Source organism: Balaenoptera ricei, chromosome 2 (genome assembly GCF_028023285.1).
Source record: "Balaenoptera ricei isolate mBalRic1 chromosome 2, mBalRic1.hap2, whole genome shotgun sequence".
NCBI lineage: Eukaryota > Metazoa > Chordata > Mammalia > Artiodactyla > Balaenopteridae > Balaenoptera > Balaenoptera ricei.
The window spans coordinates 162,830,908-162,855,312 of NC_082640.1; the positions used below are offsets into that span (position 1 = coordinate 162,830,908).

The 24,405-nt window shown below is 42.4% G+C and overlaps 1 protein-coding gene across 3 annotated transcripts; it reads right to left on the reverse strand.

Annotated features, from left to right (window-relative positions):
* Positions 1-29: 29 nt before the first annotated feature.
* Positions 30-24,314, reverse strand: VIPAS39 (VPS33B interacting protein, apical-basolateral polarity regulator, spe-39 homolog). Of its 3 annotated transcripts, XM_059914742.1 has the most exons (21): positions 24,226-24,314; positions 22,809-22,859; positions 21,385-21,477; positions 20,656-20,758; positions 18,701-18,844; positions 17,556-17,594; positions 17,138-17,202; positions 16,357-16,413; positions 12,698-12,790; positions 12,011-12,044; positions 11,401-11,503; positions 9,385-9,412; positions 7,942-8,015; positions 6,130-6,205; positions 5,548-5,682; positions 4,899-4,940; positions 4,486-4,575; positions 3,004-3,090; positions 2,325-2,414; positions 1,800-1,904; positions 30-1,043 (listed from the first exon to the last, which is right to left on the reverse strand). In XM_059914742.1, the coding sequence occupies exons 3-21, from the start codon at positions 21,475-21,477 to the stop codon at positions 1,023-1,025; spliced, it is 1,479 nt and encodes a 492-aa protein (XP_059770725.1). In that variant the 5' UTR covers positions 22,809-22,859; positions 24,226-24,314; the 3' UTR covers positions 30-1,022. The 3 variants fall into 3 exon arrangements, with proteins under 3 accessions (XP_059770725.1, XP_059770723.1, XP_059770726.1); XM_059914740.1 differs by lacking the exon at positions 22,809-22,859; XM_059914743.1 differs by lacking the exons at positions 4,486-4,575; positions 22,809-22,859.
* Positions 24,315-24,405: the final 91 nt, after the last annotated feature.

A 24,405-nucleotide genomic window follows, 5' to 3' on the forward strand; every position in this document is an offset into this window, starting at 1 on the left:
TGTTCTGTACAAAATAACTGGGAGGGAAAGAGAAGGCACCAAGGAAGAAGCAGCTTTATTAGGAGTCTAGGCATGTCTGGGAAACCCAGTTCAGTCACAGAGAAGAAAGGCTAATATTGGTACAGGAATGCAGGAAACTGGCATTACAGAATATCCTCTCGAAAACCAACCATGAAACTAAAACCTCCATCTTAATAGCCTAACAGAAAAGCTGCTGAGTTTAGCCCCGGTGCAACTTGTGGAAGGTCCTAGTGAAATAATGAGATTTGTACAGAAAAGGAGAGCTTGCTCCAGCAATGCTGAATCTGAGCTCCATATAAGGTTAGGGGTCTGGGTGGGAGGGAAAGGTAAGGGGGATGCTCTCATCTCTCACACAGGGCCACCTCAGGGTGCAGGTGAGAGAGGAACCACAGTTTTTGTACAAAGGGAAGACCATGGCAGCAGAGGGACGCTGGCAATCTCTGTCATGAGGCGGAGGACTGTACAGTGTGAGGGCACCTCCAACAGGTCCTGGCAACACTGGCAGCCCTTCCTGAGGCCCCCTGGGAGAGAGCCCTTCTGGTTCTGTCCTGACTTCCTTCAGAGCAAAACTGCCAATGTCCAGCACCAAGTCCAGGGTCATAATTAGCTGAGGGGAATGGAGTGGCCACCTTATGACACCTGTACCTCTCAGTCTAGGAGACTTCCTTTCTGGAGCAGTCCCTTTCCGCAGACCAAGAGAGATCCTGCCCAATATGGGCCCAATCTAGAAATTATTCCCACCTTCACAAGAGCACCAGGTGGAGAGAGTCTCTCATGAGGCAAAGCTTTAGATCTTGCCCCTCAGATGATGGCCCCTGGACAAAAGATCGGTCTGAAGCTGTCGGTGCCCAGGTGCTAGTCTCTGTCCCACGGGTAGCAGGCACTGCCTGTTGACGATGGGCCCAAGCGATGTGATGCTTAACTCTCCCAAGAAGAGCGCTCTCTACTTTCACAGGCAGGAAAGTAAGAAATGAGGCAGGTTTCAAGGGAGCTGATGCCACTTAATTCTTCCATCGAATTTGCTGTGAAAAAAACAAACAATGATCAGTTTTTCACTGATCCTTACAGATAGGCAGAGGGAATTCAATAAAACAAGGCCCACAGCTAGGTAATGTAGGGAAAAGAAGGATGGAGGGGGGAGGTTGAGAAAAAAAATTTTTTTAATGTGGGAGGGAGTTCATTTATTTAGAGATGGATTAAATACCTATTCTGTATCTTACAAGCCTGATTCAGTGCATTTATTCTGGTTCTGCCCGCCCGAGGACAAAGATTCACTAGCTTTAGCTTGTGGAAGGTTCCAATATATCTAACAGGGACCTAAGCTCCACGTTAACAATAAGCTCAGCAATTTTATGCTATGAGAGATGAGTCAGCTGTGTTCCCCAAATAGCTAAAATCTATTTCACCCACTTCTTTCTTGCAACAGGTAAGTCACATCCAGCCCCAGGAAACTATACAGTTTGGATATTCTGAATCTGTAATGTTTGTTTCTAGACTCCCAGTAGTTAGTCCTTCCTACCTGCTAGGTTTAACAATGATCGGAGGACTACAATTGTCAGCCAAGGTCCCCACATCACCCTTATGTCATCCCACATCTCAGGAGTGATTTCTGCTGTCCTAACCAGTGCTTTTGCCCTGTAGGCCCATAGGAGACCCTTATCAAGAGATCCACAGGCTTGGCTGACAGCAATCCCATCCAGGCCGTGGGAATATAAACTCAGCGCTACTCTATGAACTGTCTACTGACACTGCTGGAGGGGTAAGCTGCAGCTGCTCACCGAGCTGTTGAGAATGGCATCAATCTTCTCCTCCTCGGCAGATCCTTTATCCACCTTGCTCCTGTACGCAAGCAACTGCTGACGATCCTTCAGGTCCCGGCAAGTCTATCACCAAAACAGACAACAATAAAAACCACCAATCAGCCTTCTCCAGAAGGGCCTTTTTCCTTTTGTCACTCCCGTTTTGAGCTAAGGTTCAAGGAGAATCCAGGAAGCTAGAGTGGGATGACAGTGGGGTCAAGCACCCAGTGAACTTCATGCTGAAGAGAAGTCTACAAGAGGTTACATGGCTTGATTCAGTTCTATGAATTCTCCAAGTGCAACGAATTTATAAAAGCAGAGAGAAACCAGTCAGAGGGCTGGGAAAATCATACAGGAGTGCTGGTCTCCAAACTAACTCTTGCCAGACCACTTTATCCACTGAGTTGAAACTGAGAGACGAACCTCAGGATCTAGGACTTGCGACTATAATCTCCCACTTTCCACTGAGGTCTAACTCAGGGTTTTCATTTCTTATGGACTCACATCAATGACGACATCATGACACTTGAACTTGGTGGCTAAGTTCAACTTTGTGTCCACATCTTCCACCAGATTGACATACTCCTGTAATATCTGTGAAAAGAAGTACTTCTGATTAATGATTCCCAGATGTACTAAACCCAGAGCTCTGAAAGGTAGAAAAAAAATCCTGAAGAAGGAAAAGAGTCAGTATCTGCTGTCTACAATTCCTACCATCAACCACAGGACTAGTTTTGCAGAGGGAAATGAGGTGGACTCCCTGCAGTACCTCCATGCTCCCCCAGGAAAGAAGGGCAGGGCCCATTCCTCCTTATCCCGGAGCTAGATACCCATGCCAGCAACACGTGTGCCCTAGATCTGACCCCATGCTGTGCCCCCTTGCTCCTTGATGTCCTTTCTCATTAAGCTCTCTTTTTGCATCATTTGAATAGTATGTCAGTACTCCACCCGGGCTAAACACAGTAGATGCTCCTCAGAGAGGGGAGACTGGGATTACTTCTTAAGGGCAGAGGGGAACTTCCTTCCCTGGCCTTTTCTATGTCAAGGTGCAGTACAGCCATTATGCTGCCTTTAAGATAAGACCAGAGCAGGTCAAGTCTCCCATCGCTGAGCATTAGAGGCCAAAAGTTAGGTTTCCTAGAAGATCCTGTACCCTCCTCCTGTACCCTCTAAGAGCCATTACCTGGACAGGGGCACTGTTCTTGTGCAAAATTTCCACAACCCGATGGAAGCCAATGGGTGCTCTCTTCTTGGTATAGCCCAGCCAGTTCTGAAAAAGGAAGATGGGGCAGCCGTGGGTAGGCCAGACATCTGAGCTAATCTCCCTACGTTTTATGGTCAGACTAGAATAACATGGTGATGAGGAGTGGATGAATGGGAGGTGGGGGAGAGAGAAATGAAGAGAGATGAGAGTTTCAAAAAAGTCAAGGAACTCAGGAGGGTGGAAAAGAGTCAGAGGTATGAAATAAGCCCTTAGATCTATAGGCACGAATGCAGAAAAATGTCTGTGAAATATGGCTAAATAAAATAAGCAATTTACTTAACAATCCTTGTACTATGAACTTATCTGGGTAGACTAATCCTACCCTTTATATCTTTATATTCATATAAATGTTTACTTGTCAGTTCATGAGGAAAGGTCTGGAAAGCCACCCGTCAAACTTTTCACAGTGCTTGCCTTGAGGAAGGGACTGAGAAAGGAACAGGTGGACAATGGAAGAGAAACTTCACTCTTTACCCTCTACATTGTCATATCGTGTTTGATTTTGACACAGGCATATATTGCTTTGGTAGTTAATGTAGCCAATTAAATAACTAACAAAGAGGGAGAACAAAAAATTGTCAAACCCATAATGGAAAAATGGATATTTAATCATAAACTAATAGAGACATGACAACCAAATGTAATGCAAGATCCTTGACTGGATCCTGACAGCAAACAAAAACAAAAAAAAACAAAAAACAGCTCTAAAGAGCTAATTTATGTGTATGATAATATTCTTATATTAATGTTAAATTTCTTGAGACTGATAATATTGTGGTTACAAATGAGATAAATGCCTAAGTAATTAAAGGAAAAGTATCATGATATTTGCAACTTACTTTCAAATGTTTCAGCAAACGAAAAAAGCATATGGCAAAAATTTTAACAAATTAGTGAGACTTCCCTGGTGGCACAGTGGTTAAGAATCCGCCTGCCAATGCAGGAGACACAGGTTTGAGCCCTGGCCTGGGAGGATCCTACATGCCGCGGAGCAACTGGGCCCGTGAGCCACAACTACTGAGCCTGTGCTCTAGAGCCCGTGAGCCACAACTACTGAGCCCGTGTGCTGCAACTGCTGAAGCCCGTGCGCCTAGAGCCCGTGCTCTGCAAGCCCCCGCTTGCCGCAACTAGAGAAAGCCCGCGCACAGCAACGAAGACCAAATGCAGCCAATAAATTAATAAATAAATAAATTTATAAAAAAAAAAACAACCAAATTAGTGAAGCAGGTGAAGACTGTTAACTATTCTTTCAGCTTTTCTTTAGGTTTGAAACTTTGGAAAATAAAAATCTGAAGGAAAAATGTCTACCAGTAACTAGAACTTGAGACTCCCAGGAGGCGTGGAATGACAAGATGGTATTGCCAAGGCATCAGCGGCATGGAACAGTCCCAGGGCACCCACCTTTGTGGTAAAGAGGGCATCGACATCATGCCAGGCCCGAAGCTTGGCGCGAGCAGCCAGGGCTGTCAGCACATACTGTTTGTCTGGGATCTAGAAAGCAGAGGCCAGGGGAAATTAAGGAGAAGTAGAAATGCATCAGGGGAGGTGCTTGAGAATTCTGGAAAGATAGGCAAAAATATTCCCTGGTGTTGATTCTGCCTCTTAAAATCCACAAATCTCTCAGGTTTCCAAGCCCCAGCACTGCTGCTGGCCATTCGGTTAAAGCCTTCCCTCACTTCCCACAAACTTACTCCATTTTCCCCTTAACCTTGAACGTTAAGGGACTTACTACTGTGCAGGGATAGAAAGCAACATCCACTCCATGTAGTTACTCTGATACTACTTTTACCAAACACTGACTAATTTATATCTACCTTAAATGTCTTCTTCAGGTTGACCGGACTGCTGAATGTGCCCTAGGATGAAAGTGAAGAAGGAATTTTAGTGGTATTTCTCAAATACTACCCATCTCCCCTTTTCTTTTCCACTACATAGACAGTCTACATTTCACTCTGTAACCATTTAAACCCGGAAATTAATTTAAGAGAAAAGCTCCATCAGGTCTAATTGGATATCACCACAACCCAGCTTAAGAGGACTGGATTAATAGGTATGGTGTATTTCCCAACTTTATGCTAATCCTATGATCATTATGATCATGCCCACCTACGGTCATTAAATTTACACCTCTTCAAAAAATTTTTTTAAAGTACCCACAAGTATCTACCCCCCGCTGCTCTTCCCTATACTGTGTGAATCCATTTGAAACGATGGACCTTTGCACAGAGACTGCTATGGGAGCAGCACTGCTGATGCCAGCTCACTGGAAGCCATGCAAACCCTTACAGACCTCTTTTCTCCTCTCGGTTCACCCCTGGTGAGAGCCGGGAAGGCTTCCCAGATGGATTGCCGAGAATTATGCGCACCCATTGTAAATAGGATACGCTGAAGTACTGGCTTTGAAATATGCTCGTCTTGTGCAGTGAGAATGTGTGGGGCCTTTCTTTCACGTTCTGCCTGTACCTCAGCCTCTGTGTAGTGGTAGAAGCAGGAGTAGAAAAGCGTCGTCACTAACGGCATGTTGAGGATAGAAGCTTTGCGGGGGTGCTTCCGGAAGATTTCAGTCTGTCCTGCTGATTCTAGATGTCGATCATTTGCCTGTGGTGGCGTGAGCCAAGTGAAAAAAAGAACAATGTCCATGGAGTAGAGGCAGGAGAGAAGCCTTTAATATTACAGCAGTTGTGCTTCCTACCCTAAGAAAGAGGCAAAGAAGAGAAAAAGAAAGAAATTGCCTAGGATAGCCCAGAGGAGCTTAAAATCCAGAAAATGATGACAGGTCCAAGTTGGATGGAGGAAGACCAGAGAAATAGTGATGAAATGGAGTTCTGGGATGAAGAGGAAATACTTCCAGGTTAACAGCAAGTGAGAAGAAAAAGGATGCCTGAAGACAATGGACAGAAGGCTACCACGTAGAGACAGAGAATGAAAGGCTCTTAGAAAACGTAACAGGAAATGACCTATGTGGGCAGAGCAGAAGTCTCCTAGCTGCTGAATGGCAGTGAGCTTTGGCACTGAAGCAGAAAGCGTAGAGACGAGGAGTCTAACCTCGATAATGATCTGACGTTCCAGGAGCGTGTAATGGTCTTGTATGTGTGCAGAATCTTCTGCTGAAAATGGCAAACTGGGAGAGGGCCAGAAGGTTAGTACCTCATTCTCTACTCAAACAGGAAACAAACCCAACTAAACCAAATCACCACTGTAAGCACAGAAAGCTCATGGGGCTTCATAAATCTGATCTCAGTTCTCCTTTAGAGCATCCCTGAAAGGCAGAGAGAGAGAAAGCAGAAAATAGAGGAGACCGTTGGCTGGGATTTTATATTAAAGGTTTTGTCAATTCGAGAGGGAGCCTGAAAGTCCACGAAATATACACAGTCACTGGCGATTCTGCTGAGGAATGAACTGGAATCCCCTCATTGTGGGAGCTGGAATGTTTGATGGACGAGTCACTTAGCTAGTGAGTGAGCCTAGCCAGCTGCCTATCATCCACATCCCCGTGAAGCACATGGTTCCTGTCATTGCTTAATGTCAATGCTTAACTCTCCTTAAGGGGCACTTACATTTGTTAGCAATTTTTTTTTTTTGAGCAATTTTTATTGGGGTATAGTTGCTTTAAAATGTTGTGTTAGTTTCTGCTGTACAGCAAAGTGAATCATGTTAGCCATTTTTTAATGCAGAGTAATAAGGTAAAATCAAGTTACACAGCACGGCGGTATGTTTGTAGATTAGTAAAGATCTCAGAGCTCTACATAATGTCAAGGGTCCCATCTTCAACACTACATTATATTTTTACACATGAAGAAGTTGAGGGACAAATAGTGTCTTACCTAAAAGCTATATGGTAAGTCAATGAGTAAGGCCAGGAATAGAAGCCAGATTTTAAACTCCCAGTTCCCAGACCTTCCTTCAGAAAGTGCTGCCTTATTCCCCTACTCCACTCACTCCAGGAAGAATTCTGAAATTCAATTACACTCTCCCAGATAAGTGTGATCCCCAGCCAATTTTTGGAAGAGATAAAGAAGACAGCAAAAGGTTCCAGTTACTTCACTATTCTAACTTCTCTTTGTTTATGAGAGGCCATACGACCTATCAGCTCAGTAGCTGATAAAGTTAAAATTACAGATTGCATTGAAATAAACAAATTTCTAAATGTGAAACCTGGAAATCATGTCACATGAGGAATGACTGAAACAACTGTGACCACTGAACCTCGAGCAAGGTCTACTGGGTAGACTCCACACCTGTCTTGACAGATACAGGAAAGCAAGTTTTAGCTCAAAATAAGGAAGCACTTTCCAATAATGAAGGCTATCTGACAATAAAATAAGCTACTTCCCAGAGAACTATGTGCCCCATCACTGGAAGAATAATATGAGGGGCTGGTTTTTACAGGGATTTATATTCTGAATGAAAGCTGGACTGAATCAGTAGTTCTTGGACTGTGGAGTTTCAAGGACCAGTAACATTGAAAATAATATATAAGGTAAAATGTTGCCAACTTTTTCTTTTAATACATAAGGTCACACAAAAAAAATTATAACCCATTTTTCTACCAAAAAGAGGGTGGAGGAGGAGGGGAAAAAAAATCCCAGAATAAAAGGCAGTCTTTCAAATTAAATAAATTTAGCTTTAGGAGAAAACTCTCTACATTGCCCTTATTATTCTCAACTTACCACCTATCAGAGAAAACTCTGTGGGGGACTAGTGTTTGGAATCACTGAATGAGATGATCATTAATGATGCTTGTATGATCCACTGTTAGCCTTTCCCTACAACCATCTATCCATTCTACCCTTTTTTAGTCTCTTCCATGCTCTGTATAAGAGTATTTATAGTTAAACACATTTCTCCCCCGTTTACCCAATGCAGGTCTTAAGAAATTCTTTTCGTTTCTCGGGGTCCTGAATGTTCAAATGCTCTCGATAATGGGTTAGCTACAAAAAAACAGAGAAAGGCTTTGAGCTATTTCTTTTCCTCAGAAGGGCAAGGTAGCTCTGTAAGTAGATTTCCCATGCTTAAAAACTAAATTCTCATTACCAGAGATTCCTCTGTGAATAGATGAGGTGGCAGAGGGTGGGGAGGAGGGCAAAGAATGATTCAAAATTATTATCTCTAACTGCATTATCCAATATGGTAGCCACTAGCCACTAGTTTCAAGAAAAAGTTGTTCTTAGGAAATCTTCATATTCTACGGGGATAAACTAAAAGCAGACTATCAGCTTTGCCAATTCCGAAGTTTACAAGGTTGAAAAACTCCAAATTTATATACAACAGCATGCATGATAAATCACCTTCAATTCAGACATAATACAGAATATGAAGAAAATATGAAAGTTTTAGATAAAAATAAGTTATGCAAAACACATTTCACTGATTAATCAAACTTCAAAATAACAAACTTTATAAGAATGCTATTTGAAGAAAATTCCTTATAGTTTTGAACCTACAGAATTAAAAATGTAAACAAAAAGTTTTTCAAAATGATTACTACAGATTCCCAATCATTTTGAGTAGATTAAGATAAAGGGTTTTTGAGATTTTCCCATGCCTTGAATATTAAGTACAAGTTCCTTTTACAAAATATTACTGAAAAACATTTTCCTGAATTATATTCTGTTGTGCAAAGAAGGTTAAAAATATATTACCACCAATGTGTGGTACAGCAACTAAAAGGACAATCCTGACATTGACGGCACTGAGAAATTCTTACCCCTGAACTATAATGTTCAACTTTTTAAATGGATCACTGAAGTCTGAATAATACAATTACATTTTGGGTAAAATTTCAGATTTATTCTTGTATTCCAGGAGTTTCTTCTCTCATGGTAAAAATCTGCCCAAAATCAATTTTAACACTTAGTCATTGAGCTCTCAGCCAAAATGTGTATTGGGTGCACCACCAGCAGCCTGACCTATCTTCCTTCATGACCTGTATCTGGTTTCTTATCCCTCTTTGCTTTCAGTATTATCTTTAGTATTAGAAGCCAAAACCCCAAAGCTCCAACAAACCAAGAATTGAAAACAACTAGAAATTAAGAGACAAATTCCAAATTGACCAGGCCAGTTTTCATTCAGCTATTAAAAAAAAAAATTATTCATAAGCCTAATCAAAACAGCATATAAAAAGAAACAAAATGGTACATCATTTGGATTGTTTTTAGGCTTCCCAGATGCCTTTCTCCCCTGGATATAATCAATACCAAAGGAAAGAAAATATTCAGTCAGTTTGGGATCTTGGAGGCTGGGTTTTGGCTTAGACTTCTGTTAAAAGAGGCCCCCAACTGAAACAAAGGCCACACTTACCGCAAGCTCTTCTGTTCTATCTAGGAACCTGGGAAGAAGCAGAAGGGAGCAGGGCATTTTTATTTATTGATGTGTGGCAGTATAACCTCACAAAATGGTATGACTGCTCTAAAAGAAACACAGTTCAAACTCATTTGCCTCCATACATAAGATAAGCCCTTCTCTTCTTAAACTCTCTACTAATCAGCAACCCCTTGAGAACACATGGTGAACCAGGTATCATCGTTCCCCCGTCCACCTGGCTGAGCAAAGAGCAAGGACAAGACACTGCAGGGCACTCATAACTGTAATGTTCACAGACCTGACAGAAAGGCTCAGAGCCTCCACAAGACCTTAGCCCACAGCAGCCTTCTGGGTTTTTTTAAAGATGAAAACATTCTTCTCGGTCAGTACTATCTTGGAAACAGATTGTCTATACTGCCCTCTGTTGTTTTCAGGTACAGCATACAATGTGTTTGGTCTCTCCCCAAAGGTGGTAAGGCCTTGGAGAACAAGGACTTGTCTTCTGATTCCTTCTTACCCTGAATGGACCACTATAATTAACATCACTAATTTGGCATAGAGGTGATACTTGATAAAGCCTTGTTGATTAGGAGGGAAAGAAGGAAGGAACGAAGGAAGGAGGGAGGGAGGAAAGGGCTGGGGGAACAACCTGTCTCGAGGAACATGTCTTCTGCAAATTCCTGGCTAACCATCTGTAATCTTCACCCTGCCCAGGTGACCTGCTTTCCCCACCTTAGGCTTCCGGGCAGCTCATCGCTGTGCTGAAGCCATGGGGTAAACGAAGTTACCTTGGGCCACATGTCAGCCTAAACAGAGGTTCCAACCCCTTCTCTGATACTGAAGAAAGGACATAAAATAGTCCCTACCAGTTGAAATGAGACAGGGAAGAAACACATGATAGAAGACAGCCACCCCCAGTAGATACGCCTACCTCTTGCCTCTCTACCTATCGGAATCCTACCTAGTCTCACAGGCCCAACTCAATTCCTAATCACTTCCATGAGGCTCTCTGCAGATATCCTGACTGAAAATTATATTTGCTTCTTCTGCTCTTCCACTGTACTTCTCACTGGCATCACTGGGGACCAAGTAAGAAAAGATACATTTATCCTAGGTCTTTTGTAAGAAAATACTTAATAAATATTAATACTACAGACTAGGCATTATGCTGAGTGCTTTACACACACGAACTCTTCATCTTCATAATGACCTGTGGGGTGGGTAAAATCATCTCCGTTTTACAGATGTGAAAACTGATGCTTGGAGAGGTTGAGTAACTTGTTCAAGGTCACGCTATGAACTAAGTGGTGGAGACAACAGTCAACACAGGTGCTTGACTCCAGAGCCTGGTTCTTAACCACCTGCTGCACGGTCACTTTATCACAGGTTGTGGTACATTATTAGTTATCCCATCACGTTTCTTTTTTTCTTTCTTTTTTTTTTTGGCCGTGCTGCGCGGCTTGCAGGATCTTAGTTCCCTAACCCGGACTGAACCCTGGCCATGGCAGTGAAAGTGCCAAGTCCTAACCACTGGACCGCCAAGGAATTCTCCCATCACATCTCAATATCCTGTCTGATAAGCGTTTCCATAAAAGAGGGGCAGTGTCAGGCTTCCCTGGTGGCGCAGTGGTTGAGAACCTGCCTGCCAATGCAGGGGACACGGGTTCGAGCCCTGGTCTGGGAAGATCCCACATGCCGTGGAGCAACTGGGCCCGTGAGCCACAATTACTGAGCCTGCGCGTCTGGAGCCTGTGCTCCGCAACGAGAGAGGCCGCGATAGTGAGAGGCCCGCGCACCGCGATGAAGAGTGGCCCCCACTCGCCGCAACTGGAGAAAGCCCTCACACAGAAACAAAGACCCAACACAGCCAAAAATAAAAATAATAAATAAATAATAAATAAAAAATTAAAAAAAAAAAAGAGGGGCAGTGTCGTCTCTTTCTTTGTATTATCGCCCAGAGTGCTTTGAACAAAGTACTTAACGAACTTTATAGACCAGATGATCAGTTCTTACCTAAAGAGGTCTAAAAGCAGCTTTTGATCCCCTATCTCCTTAAGGAAGTGAATGAGATGTCTCAGGGCAACCTGCCGCACCTCCAGCTCTCGGAAGAGGATCTCTAGCAGGCAGGAAGAAGGAGTTAGACGGGGAAAGATTAAAGCCTATTACTCAATAGGAAATTGCTCTCCCTACTCACACATTCCAAACATGATCTCCTCAAAATCCATAGAAGCTAGGAATGGTTTTCTATGGTGCCCATCCCTATGGCTCAACCCACCAGCAACATACTCCATGGTCCAGGGCAATGCTTAGCCTTTGTGTTAACTTTCAGTTCTCACCAACCCAAACATCAGGCACTGAGCATGGACTTTCACGTCCTCAAACCCACACAGCCATCTGTCTGTCCGATAAATGGAGGGCCTTTGTAGTTACTGTAGTTATCACCCTGAAGGAAGAACAACTGCCCTCAGGGTTGTGATGTGTATTCAGAAGTCTCAGGCCACCCCAGCTGTCCCTAAAGTAGACTTGATGCTGGTAAATTCTGGTATGAAAGCCACAATGCCATTCTCCCTTCAAATGTAGTAGACACCTTACTGACTGAAGATTTCCCTCAAACCATGCTCACCTTTGCTCAATGTCCTCTTCAGGAAGATCAGAACCTAGAGGAAAAAGAGAACCAAGAATGAATTATCCTGTGTAACCTTCCAAACACAAGGCCCTGTCTGAGCACCTGATGTCTAGGAATAAGGCCAGCCAACTCATTAGGAATCTCTGCCAGTCTATACAACAGGTTTCTCTATGTGATAGAAGGACAGGTGATGGACATATGGAATGAGCTGTGTCTTGGAAGTCCACATACCTGTGCCCCTACTGGTGAGAGGCACCTCCCTCCCTGTGTGAGAAGCTGCTCTCATAACTCTCCTCCTTCAGATTATTTTTGAGAACACAAAGTGGCCAACCTACTGCTTCTGGGTCATAATCAAGAGTGCCACACACAATGCATATCCTGCCAGCTAAGCCTTAGAACACGTACTTCTGAGAATCTTCCACTTCAAGAGGAAACCCAGTGTCTCTACTTGACATTACCAACAAGGACCTACTGTATAGCACAGAGAACTATACCCAATAGAATCTGAAAAAGAATACCTACATATATAACTGAATCACTTCACTGTACACCCAAAACTAACACAACACTGTAAATCAACTATACTTCAAATAAATAAAGAGATTTTAAAAAAATCTATTCTGATTAGACTTTCAGAAACTAATGAAAACAATACTTAAACAACAAACAAAACCCACAACTCACTGCAGTAATGACGTTTCCATCATGCATGCTTACTGCTTCTTCTAGGAGTTGTAGCTTGTCCTGTAAGGAGCGGAATCTTTCCAGGGAGCAGACCTGGCAGAGTAAGAACAGAACTGGTGTGCAAGGAAGAAGACAATTTCCTATATTCTTTTGTCACTGGATACTGAAGAATGGGCAAGAATAAACTAAAATGTCCCCAAGGAGAGCTTCTTTGTTTTCATACAACAGCCCCCAGCACTCTATGAGCCAAGAGATTCCCATCACACCCTCCCTAGTTGAGCCTTATGCCCTAGAAGATGCTGATGTCCTGATGAACTCTTGCCAAAGTCAACGGGTAGAGAGCTCACTTGTTCTCTTTTCCTCTTTTTCTTTAAATCTGGTTTTTCGGTTTGTTTGTTTGGTTGTTTTTTTTCAAACCCTTGTGTCGAGGGCCAACCTTCAGTAGGTCGCAGCGACGGAGCTGCTCTGCTACGAACGAGACGCCGACCCAGAAGCAGGTCGTCTACGAATAGTTTAGGACCAGGTTCCCCAGGAACGTGTGGTGTGTGATGGGCAAGGCGGCGGCCGCCTTTCCAGCGGTGCCCCATGTCCTAGGACGAAGGGCTCTCTGCACTGGACCCCGGTCCCGATGTGCCGCAGGGTACGCCACGCCACTGGGGACAGTGGGGGACCAGCTATCTGAGGCCAACTTGTTCTCTTTTTAATGAGGCATAATTTACATAGCATAAAATCTACCCTATTTAAATGTACAGTTCAGTGAGTTTTGACAATAATTCCATGTAACTACTACCACAATCAAGATACAGAACATTTCCATCACCCCAGAAAGTTCCCTTGTCCACTCTGATGTCAATACCCTTCTCCCATCCCTACCCCCCAACAACCACTGATCTATTTTGTCACTAAAATTTTGCCTTTTCTAGACTTTCAGAAACACAGAATCATACAATATGTACTCTTTTGTATCTGGCTTTTCACTCAATATAATGTTTCTGAGATGGATCTATATGTTGTGGTATTAGTAGTTTGCTCCTATTTATTGGTGAGTAGTTTTCCATTGTATGGGCATACCACAATTTTTTAATCCATTTACTTACTGATGGATATTTGAGTTATTTCCACTTTAGGGGCTGTAACAGATAAAGTTACTATGAACATCTGTGTACAAGTCTTTGTATGAACATATTTTCATTCCTCCTGGATTGTAAATGTCTAGTAGTGAAACTAAATGTGTTTAATTTGGTAAGAAACTGTCAGACTATTTTCCAAAGTAGTTTTACCATTCTACCTTCCTGCTTGCACTGTATGAGTTCCAGCTGCTCCGCATCCTCCCAATGTGTGGTAAGATCAGTATTTTTAAATTTAGCCATTATAGTGGCTGTATAGTGATATCTCAGTTTTAATTCATGTTTTCTTGATAACTGATAATGTTGAGCATCTTTTCAAATGCTTATTGGCCATTCATGTATCATTTTTGTGATATAACTAGTCAAATCTTGAGTCAATTTTTATTTATTTATTTTTAAAGATTTATTTATTTATTTAATTTATTTTTGGCTGCGTCAGGTCTTAGTTGTGGCACACGGGATCTTGGTTGAGGCATGCAGGATCTTTCGTTGCCACGTGGGCTCTTCGTTGCAGCACGCGGGCTTCTCTCTAGTTGTGGCATGTGGGTTTTCTCTCTCTAGTTGTGGCGTGCAGGCTCCAGGGTGTGTGGGCTCTGTAGTTTGCAGCACACAGGCTCTCTAGTTGAGGCACACGAGCTCAGTAGTTGTGCCTCGTGGGCTTAGCTGACCCATGGCATGTGGGATCTTAGTTCCCTGACCAGGGATCAAACCTGCGTCCCCTGCATTGTAAGGCAGATTCTTTACCGCTGGACCACCAGGGAAGTCCCCTTGAGCCAATTTTTAAATTGGATTGTTTGGGACTTCCCTAGTGGCGCAGCAGTTAAGAATCTGCCTGCCAATGCAGAGGACATGGGTTTGATCCCTGGTCCGGGAAGATCTCACATGCTGCGGAACAACTAAGCCCGTGTGCCACAACTACTGAAGCCCGTGCACCTAGAGCCTGCATGCTACAACTACTGAAGCCCGCACACCTAGAGCCCGTGCTCCACAACAAGGGAAGCCACCACAATGAGAAGCCAGCGCACTGCAACTAAGAGTAGCCCACGCTTGCCGCAACTAGAGAAAGCCTGCGCACAGCAACAAAGACCCAACGCAGCCAAAAAGATTTTAAAAAGTTAAAAAAAAGAACAAATTGGATTGTTTATCTTCTTATTACTGAAGATAATTCATTATTTTTTATATACATATTCTGGATAAAATCCTTTATGACACATGTATTTTGCAAATATTTTCTCCCAGCTATGGTCTTTTTGTGGTTTCTTTCGTTTGTTTGTTTGAATTTATTTTATTTTATTTATTTTTGGCTGTATTGGGTCTTCGTTGCTGCGTGAGGGCTTTCTCTAACTGCATCAAGTGGGAGCTACTCTTCGTTGAGGTGCGCGGGCTTCTCATTGCGGTGGTTTCTCTCGTTGTGGAGCACGGGCTCTAGGCACACAGGCTTCAGTAGTTGTGGCTTGTGGGCTCTAGAGCGCAGGCTCAGTAGTTATGGTGCACGGGCTTAGTTGCTCCATGGCATGTGGGATCTTCCCGGACCAGGGCTCGAACCCATGTCCCCTGCATTGGCAGGCGGACTCTTAACCACTGCGCCACCAGGGAAGCCTGTCTTTTTGTGTTTTTAACAGTGCTTTTAAAGAACAAAAGTTCTTAATTTTGGTGAAGTCCATCTTTTCAATTTTTCCCTTTCCGTTTGATGGTTTTTGTGTGTTTAGGTAATAAGTCTTTGCCTAACCCAAGGTCACAAAGATTTTCACCTATATTTTCTTCTAGTTTTACAGTTTTAGCACTTATTCTACATCTAGGTTTATGATCCATTTTGATCCATTAATTATTATGATGTCAATTCTCCCAAAATTGGTATATAGATTCAATGCAATCCCAATCAAAATCCCAGCAGCTCTTCTGTAGACACTGACAAGCTGATAGTAAAATTTATATGGAAATACAAAGGATCTAGAATAGCTGAAATAATTTTGGAAGAGAAGAATAAAGTTGAATAACTTATATTACCTGATTTCAAGATTTACTACAAAGCTACAATAATCAAGGCCTTGGTAATAGCATAAGGATAGACAAATAAATCAATCAATTAGAAGAGAGTCCAAAAAGAGACCTACATATATATGGTCAATTCACTTTTGACAAAGGCACCAAAGTAATTCAATGCGGAAAGAATCGTCTTTTCAACAAATACTGCTGGAACAAACGGAGAACCACGTGGGAAAAAATGAATGTCAATTTTTACCTCACACCATACACAAAAGTTAACTCACAATGGATCAGACCTAAACATAAAAGATTGTTCTCACTCTTAAAGGCACTACTTTTCACTCTCATCCATCACTCTTTTCCCCCTTCCCCATCAAAGCAACACTAAACCCTGGAGAATCAGAAATTTTGCAGCTGACTTGTCATCTTAGTGGATTGATTTTCCTCCTGAAAAGCACTTCATTTAACAAATATAACTGAAGAGAAAGGTCAAGCTGCCCAGCTTCCCAAAAAATCTCACAAGAATTCTCTCCCCAGTGGCCTTACCTTGCCCTTCCGAAGGCGTCGCACTGTGTCACTGGGGCTCCAATCATTGCTGTAATCCTGGAATATTAGCAACGCGTGAATCCCAGGAAGTTAAGGGATCAGAATTATAAGTGTGCCCGCTCCTCATCTCAAACTCATAATCTTAGTCCCTAAAGGGAAGATATTTTGTGGAAGGAAACGGATGAAAAAACAAGAACTGGGATGGTCTTGTTCTGAGTTTCTTAAGGAACTAGAACAGAGACAATACAGGCAGGAGGAGTTGGATCATACAGGGAATGGATCAACTAACAAACCCAGCAACGCTATGCCTAAGTGGTTCAGGATTTCAACCCCTAAATGCAGTTTTGGGACTCTAAATAACGGCTTTGCCAACAGAGGGAAAGAGAGAAACATGTTCCTTTTTTGGACCTTATGATATCGTTTCTTCCTTTTGAATCGATTTGCTTTTTTATGTGCTTCATGGGAATATGAGTTCCACCAAGCTTCCAGACCACAGTGATGATCAAAAGTTTCAAAGTACAACCTAAAAAAAGGCAGCATAATGGGTAAGGAAAGTGTGCCAGGACTGAATCAGAAAATAGAGATTCTGAGTCCAAGTTCTACCATTTAACTAGCTGTGAGACTCCAGGCAAGTTCTAATGTTTAGAAATCCAGTTTTCTTACCTATAAAAGGGGTTTAAAATAATACCTGCTCAAAGATTTGAGAAAATCAAGCAAGATGACATACGTCAAGGTATGTCAAACTGTGTAAAGATATAACACAGTGTAAGATATAACTCACCCTATACTCCCCCTTGGGTCTCCCTAGCTCTGGAGCATAGCTCTTGGCAGGTGTGTCCGACAGAGCTGAAAAAAAACAGGCAACTGATTCAGAAGGGCACAATCTCCTGCCACTCCCTTCCTCTACTGCTTCCTTCTCAGGCACATTTTTTTTTTCATTTGGCCCCCAAGGCATCATTATGGCCCAAAGTAGATCCCATTCCTCCCCCAAAGACAGCATCCCTAGAAGTTACCCTTTGCCCCTGTAACCAGAATGGTCTTGACCTCCTTACTCAGCATCAGAAAATCTTTCTAATAATGATGATAGATTCAGAAGAAATGTCATCATCTAATTATCACTTGTCCCCATGACTCCCCATGTTGTACCCCAGATCAGTAACATCTCCCACAGTAATCAAGAGAAGAGGGTCAATGCCTACCATCAGAGAGGGACTGGAAACTTCCAGGTCTAGTTCTCCCTAAAGGTAAAGTACACATAAGGTCAACAGTTCAAGTCAGAGCCATTCAGACTTGGTTAAGGATGCAGTGCACATAGAACTTTTTTATGCAATATGAGAACTTAAGGCTTAGAAAAGTTTTTATTCAACTTCAGAAATTTGAGGTGCTACAAAAAAAAAAAAGCACTGAGGAACAGTTTTTAAAATTGCGGTTAAAATATACATAACATAAACTTTACCATTTTTAAGTACACAGTTCAGTGGTACTGAGTACATCCACACTGTACAATCATCACTACTATCCATCTCCAGAAACTTCTCATCATCCCAAACTGAGACTCTGTACCCATTAAACAATAACTCCCATTCCTCCTCACTCTCATCCCCTGGTAACCACTATTCTACTTCCTATCTCTATGAATCTGACTATTCTAGGTATCTCATAGAAATGGAATCATACAGTATATGTCCTTGTATGTCTGGCTTAATTCATTTAGCATAATGTCCTCAAGGTTCATCCATGTTGTAGCATGTATGAGAATTTTGATCCTTTTTAATGCTGCATAATATTCCACTGCATATACCTGCCATATTTTGCTTATTCATTCTTCAGTCAATGGACATTTGGGTTGTTTCCATATTGTGGCTATGCTGAATAATCGTATTATGAACACTGGTGTATAAATACCTGTTCAAGTCCCTGCTTTGAACTCTTTTTGGTATATACCTAGAAGTGGACTGCTGGATCATATGACGGTTCTATGTTGAATTTCTTGAGGGACTGCCAAACTGTCTTCCACAGTGGCTGTACCATTTTATATTCCCACCAGCAGTGCACAAGGATTCCCAACAGAAACGCACAGGGGTAGGGAGGAATTTTGACCTACGCAAATTTCTTCAGTACCTGTCACAGGGTTAATGTCAGTTTTGTTCATCATGTTCTAGAAACCCAGTCCAACCCCTCTGAATTTCCCTCATTTCTGCCCTTCCTGATCCCCAACTGCCAGCTCCAAAGATTTTTCATCCCTCAATAATCTTTTTCTTACAGAGTAAATGAAAATTATAGCCTCAGTGGTTTTTTTTAAAAAAGAAAAGGACTCCCTGTCCCTTTAACCATCACTCTTTACCTCTAAAAAAGCTGCTCAGGGAGTAGGTAGAAGCAGGTTTGGGTAGTTGTGCATAGGAGGAGAAGCTGTTTCGGTTCTTTAGCTGTTCACGCTCATGGTTTGACCCACTATTACTAGCAGTCTCTTTGATGGACCATGAGATACCTGCAAGATAATAAGATCTAGATCAGTAATTCTCATCCAAAATAATGCCTTGGCATCCAGCATTCCAATAAACTCTAAAAGCTTTTCATCAGAGGCTCTGGTCCCTTGTCAACATGAACTTAAAAAATTGGGGCAGGGAGAAAGGACAGAATCAAATAGACCAATCAACAGAAAAAAGGGGCAAAGGAACTGAATAAATGGATCACAGAAAAGGAAATACAAGTGGCTATTAAACATGTGAAAAGATGCTCAACCTCACTCTTAATAAGAGAATTACACAAAATAAAAGTACACTGAGATACCACTGGCCCCCTATAAGATTGGCAAAGACCCAGAAGTTTGGTAATACCCTGTGTTGCCAAGGCTGTGGTGGAGAAAGGAATACTCACACTGCTGGTGGGAATGCAAACTGGTGCAACCCCTGTGGAAGGCAACTTGGCAATATCTAACCAACACAGATACAAATACTCTCTGCCAGTAATTCCACTCTAGGAATTGATCTTTCGGGCCCTCTTATATGGGCAAAATACAAGGTTATTGACAGCAATATAAACAACAAAAGATTGGAAACAATCTAAAGTTCATCAACAGTAGACTGGGTAAATAAATTATGAGAAATCCATACAATGTATACTATGCTGCTATATTTAAAAAGGAAGAGGCAGAATGAGAAAGCTCTTTATGTACTGATATGGAAAGATCTTCAAGCTATACTGTCAAGTGAAAAGAGCAGGGTATAAAGTATGCTACCACTGGTGTAAAAAAGGGAGTAAAAATATATATTCCTATATGTATTTCCAAATGCAAAAAGAATCTTTAGCTGAATACACAGAAAGCAAACAACAGCAGTTGTATTTTGGGTGTCCAGGGCCTGAGAACTGAGTAGATGCATGACAGTGGGGGAGGGGAACTTTTCACTGTGTGCCTTAAATACTTTTTACTTTTTAAATCATGTGACAGTATTTCCTATTTTAAAAAAAAAAAACCTTTAAAAATACGCTTAAAAGTCAGATGAAGGGACTTCCCTGGTGGCGCAGGGGTTAAGAATCCACCTGCCAATGCAGGCGACACGGGTTCGAGCCCTGGGCCAGGAAGATCCCACGTGCCATGGAGCAACTAAGCCCGTGCGCGACAACTACTGAGCCTGTGCTGTAGAGCCCGCAAGCCTAGAGCTCCGCAACAAGAAGCCCTGAGCACAGCAATGAGAAGCCCGAGCACCACGCGCCAGCAGCAATGAAGGCCCAAGGCACCCTAAATAAATAAATAAACAAACAAACAAATAAATAAATAAATAAATGAAAAATTTTTTAAAAAGTCAGATGGACTCTGCAAAGGTATTAAGTGGTATTATAGAACAGCTAGGCAGTGAGACTTGGTGGCTAAGGAAATCAGTTCTTCCAGCCAGTTATGAGCATTTAAGTCAGCAGTTCCCAAATATGACTGCATATCAGAAGCATCTGCAGTGCTTATTATCAATTGAGACCCCACTCTACCTCCCAACCACCCCCAACCCCAAGACCTACGGAAGCAGAGTCTCTGGAGTGAGACATAGAAATCTAATTTTAACAAGCACCCCAAATAAGTCTGAAATAGCCAGCCAAGCATTAGCCCTAGGGTAGCAGGCCTAGATAGCCATATGGAAACTACTGCTGTATTTCCCCAGTATCTTCTCCTGGGTTAAATTTCCAGATGTATGCTCATGTGAAAATAGTTTAGCCTCATTCCCTTTCCTGACAAGTATTGAGGAGACTTTATTAGTGGTAAGAACCCTGAATAATTAATTAATCCTTCCTAGGGCCTCTTCTACTTACTTCCCACAGGTTCCCCGCTCCAGCTGACTCTCTCCAGGTCATCGTCATCATCATCATCCACGAAGTCTCGAAGGCTATTCACTGCCCGCTTGGATTCCTTTAACTGCAGACAGACATAAGGCAGGGCACTCAGGCGGTCACCACTTCTCACCTCTCTCTCTGACAGCCAAGAAGGCTGAGGAACTGGGACTTGAAGATGGCCAACATTTTCACCCTCTGCAACTGAAAGCCTAGCCTGCTAGACATCTGCCAAGAAAACAATTTGCTTTTTAGCCAACACTGGAGTCCAGTGGCAAAAGGTTAGGAGGAATCAAAGCCGCTTTTGAATTCTAATCACACTCCTGGTATTGACTTGCTTTGTAGTGAGGTTATCCATCTCTCCAAAAACGAATCTGCTCCCCCATTTGTAAAATAGACACAATAAAGACAAACTTCCAATCCAGTTCATCCTTCAAAAATAATAAATTATATCACACGATAAAAGACTTAGGGTTCTTGAAAAAAAAAAACTCAAAGAAATGAATCATCTTAAGAATGTAAAGGAAAAAGGGCAGAGAGTTGGTTTTTACAATCCCCCTCTTTTCTCAGGGTTCTTTTCCATGAAGATTTTTCTAAAGATCTGACTGAAAACACTTCTGAGCCTCATGGAGACAGGTTACTGAGGATGCAAGGGGAAGGGTGCACAGTGGAAGAGGGTGAGACCTTCAGCAATTGTTCATGGAAACCCACCTGTGAGAGCTCATCATCATCGTCATCAAAGGTGAAAGCCTTGAACTTGGAGCTATTCCAATACTCCTCCTCATCACCCTTTGTCCGATTCATCTGGAGTGAGAGGAAGATAGATATATGTCCCTTTCTGGATTCCCCTCAAAAGAGCTCCAAAAGCTTTAAGTTCCTAGACTACAAACTCCCCACAGTAATCAGGGATGTATGAAAGTGTCTGGTAAAGCAAATACTGAACATGCCATATAAAATCAGATCCTTGGGTCTCCAATCAACTCATACTTTTGATCCTCTGATTACCCACAAGTAGTCATTCATTCCTAGAGCAGCTACTTTCTTCATGGCACTCTCTCAGGTGCTGGAAGGAAAATTTAAAGTACAAAAAATAGTCTCTCTCTGAAGGACCCTACAACAGAACTCGGGTATTCAGCATAGGTTATGTATAAAGGTAATAGTACAAAGCAGGCAAGTGTTAAAAGAATGCATCACGAACTTTGCTGAATATCCAAGATCAAACAAAGCATGAATAAAACAGATAATAACTGCATTCATGTATTCAACATATATCTATTGAGTGCCATCTCTGAGGCACTGTTCTAGGCTCTAGGAATACTACAGTGAATAAAACTGACATATATCTTGCTCTCATGTGTGCTTGTTAAATGCCTGGAGGCAAGCAAGCAATTAAAGGAAGCTAAATTATCCCCCTTGTATCTTCAAATCATGATTAATTTATTAACAAGTATTGGCCAAAATGTGGGAAATGAGGGCATGGCCAAAAAAGTATATAAAGAATCAGTCAAAACATGACAAGTCCCTCTCATAACTACTCTAAAATTAGATTTCACCCCGAAAAAAAAGTTTTGCCTTAGAATTACAGACTAAACTATCAATGCCAACTGGATTAGAGTGAAAACTGATGTAAGCCAAGAACCAGGTACGGAACCTTCCACAGCACCCAAAATAACTCCAAAGGCTACAAAGTGTCAAATTCTAAAGTATCAATTTGCTTTTTCTTTCATCTCAGTAGCACCTTTCTCAATAGAAGGTTAAGAAACACTCATCATGGCAGCCCCATTGAGGCTCCCAATGGCCCTTAACATACTCTGCTCTCACTGTGTTTTCAGGGGATCTAGGGATGGCAAAGGTAGGATGACAATTTTTTACTATCTGATCCTTTCCCATTGCGGACATCACTAATTGATTTCTACTGAACCCAAATATGGCTTAAAAATCTTTTTGTATATTTAATCCAGGGAGTCAAAAGCAAATAAAAAAGCTAGCAGACACAATAAAATCATCCCTTATATTGGAACAAGCATAGGCTTTGTAGTCAGGCGACTTGAATTCAAATGTCGCTTCTCCAATTCTGAGCAAACTGGGTAAATATTGTTATTTACTTCTAAGCCTTGGAGAAAGTGATATCCTACCTCACAGGGTTGCAGTGAAGAATAGGAGTCAAGAAACAGCTAACAAGGTGCCTAGTAAAATAAATACTAAATGTTAGTTCTTTTTAGTATAGGATATCTTCTGCCATCTTTCTATCTCGGCCATCTGCAAAATCTGGGCGTAACAACAGAAACCTACCTTTTAAGACTGGTGTGAGGCTTAAACCAGTTAAAACAATACATGTAAAGCACACGTGCTGACAGAAAATTAATGTTCAGTATTAATTTTTAGTATTAATAAATCGCTATCTTGGAAAAAGCTAGAAGAATATTTCAAAGCACTCCTGAAGCTTAAAAAAATTTTGATACAAAAATTCTGAGTAGCCATCACAAACACTGAAGGTGTGCATACAGCAGGTAAATGCCTCTGGTACAGATGCCGGTTTATAAAGCACTTTGTAATCCTCAGAACAACCCTGTAACGTAGGCCTGGCAGATTCCATTTCACTGATGAGGGAAATGAGACACAAAAGGATTCATTATCAAAGTATTAAGCTAAAGCTAGTTGCTCCTAGCTAATCCAGGTTTTCTGTCTCCTGGGTCATTTCCACTCTGATTTGCATGGTCCTTTTATCACTCTAGGGAAAACGAGAGCAGGTCATTACTACAGTAAATAAATAAATGTAAATATCTACGGATAGGCATAGAATGTGTCTAACAAACCCAAAAATCCACCAGAGGATTTCTGGAATCTTTTTTAACCATGCAACAGCAGTGGACATCTGACACTAATCTGTACTTCTAGCGCCAAGTCAGAACACAGATTTACTTAGCAAGTAAAAAGATAATGATTTAATGGTTCTAGAATTTATAAAGCAACCAGGTACAATTTTAAGAGGGACTGAGAAAGCTGCTTCAACATGATTTAAAATATTTCAAAGGCTTGTCCTTGTCACTTGTTTACTGAGATCCCACCATATAGGGTAGTAGATCCGAGGGAAGAACAGGAACACGACAAAGAAAGGAAAACGATTCAACCAAAAATATCTATAACCAACACCCTCCCGGCCTTAGGACACCCCAGAAACCAGCTACTGAGAAGTTACATTCGGATTCATTTATCATTTTTAGAGCCAGGCTACGAACTGAGACGAAGAAATGTGGGTTAAACTAGGAAGACTCTACGGGCGAACGTCCAGGAAACACGGATCAACCGCAGTGGCCAGAGCCCAGAACCCTGGTACAGTAAATGCTCGTTCAAAATCAGTTGTCCGGGCTCACTCGCGGCCCCAACCCCGAGTGGACAGCGGCTCCCAGCCCACGGGTCGCCGGGACCGGAGTAACAGAGTCAGGCCTGGGGGGGTCTAGGGACGCCTCAGAGAACAAGGTGAAAGGATATGGATGCGGAGAGGCTTGACTTGGCCAGATATGTGGCCCAAGGGCTTTGGGACACCCTCACCTCTTCCACACCGAGCCCTCCCTCTCAGGTCAGCGTCAGAGTCCTCAGCCTTTGGACCGGCCTTTCTAGACAGGCTATGCAGCATAGAAAAGAGGCGGAAGGGGATAGTCCCGGGGAGAGGCGGTCGGCTGTGTGGGTGGGGACCGTGGGGTCAAAAAAGCGGCCGCAGGGCATGCTGGA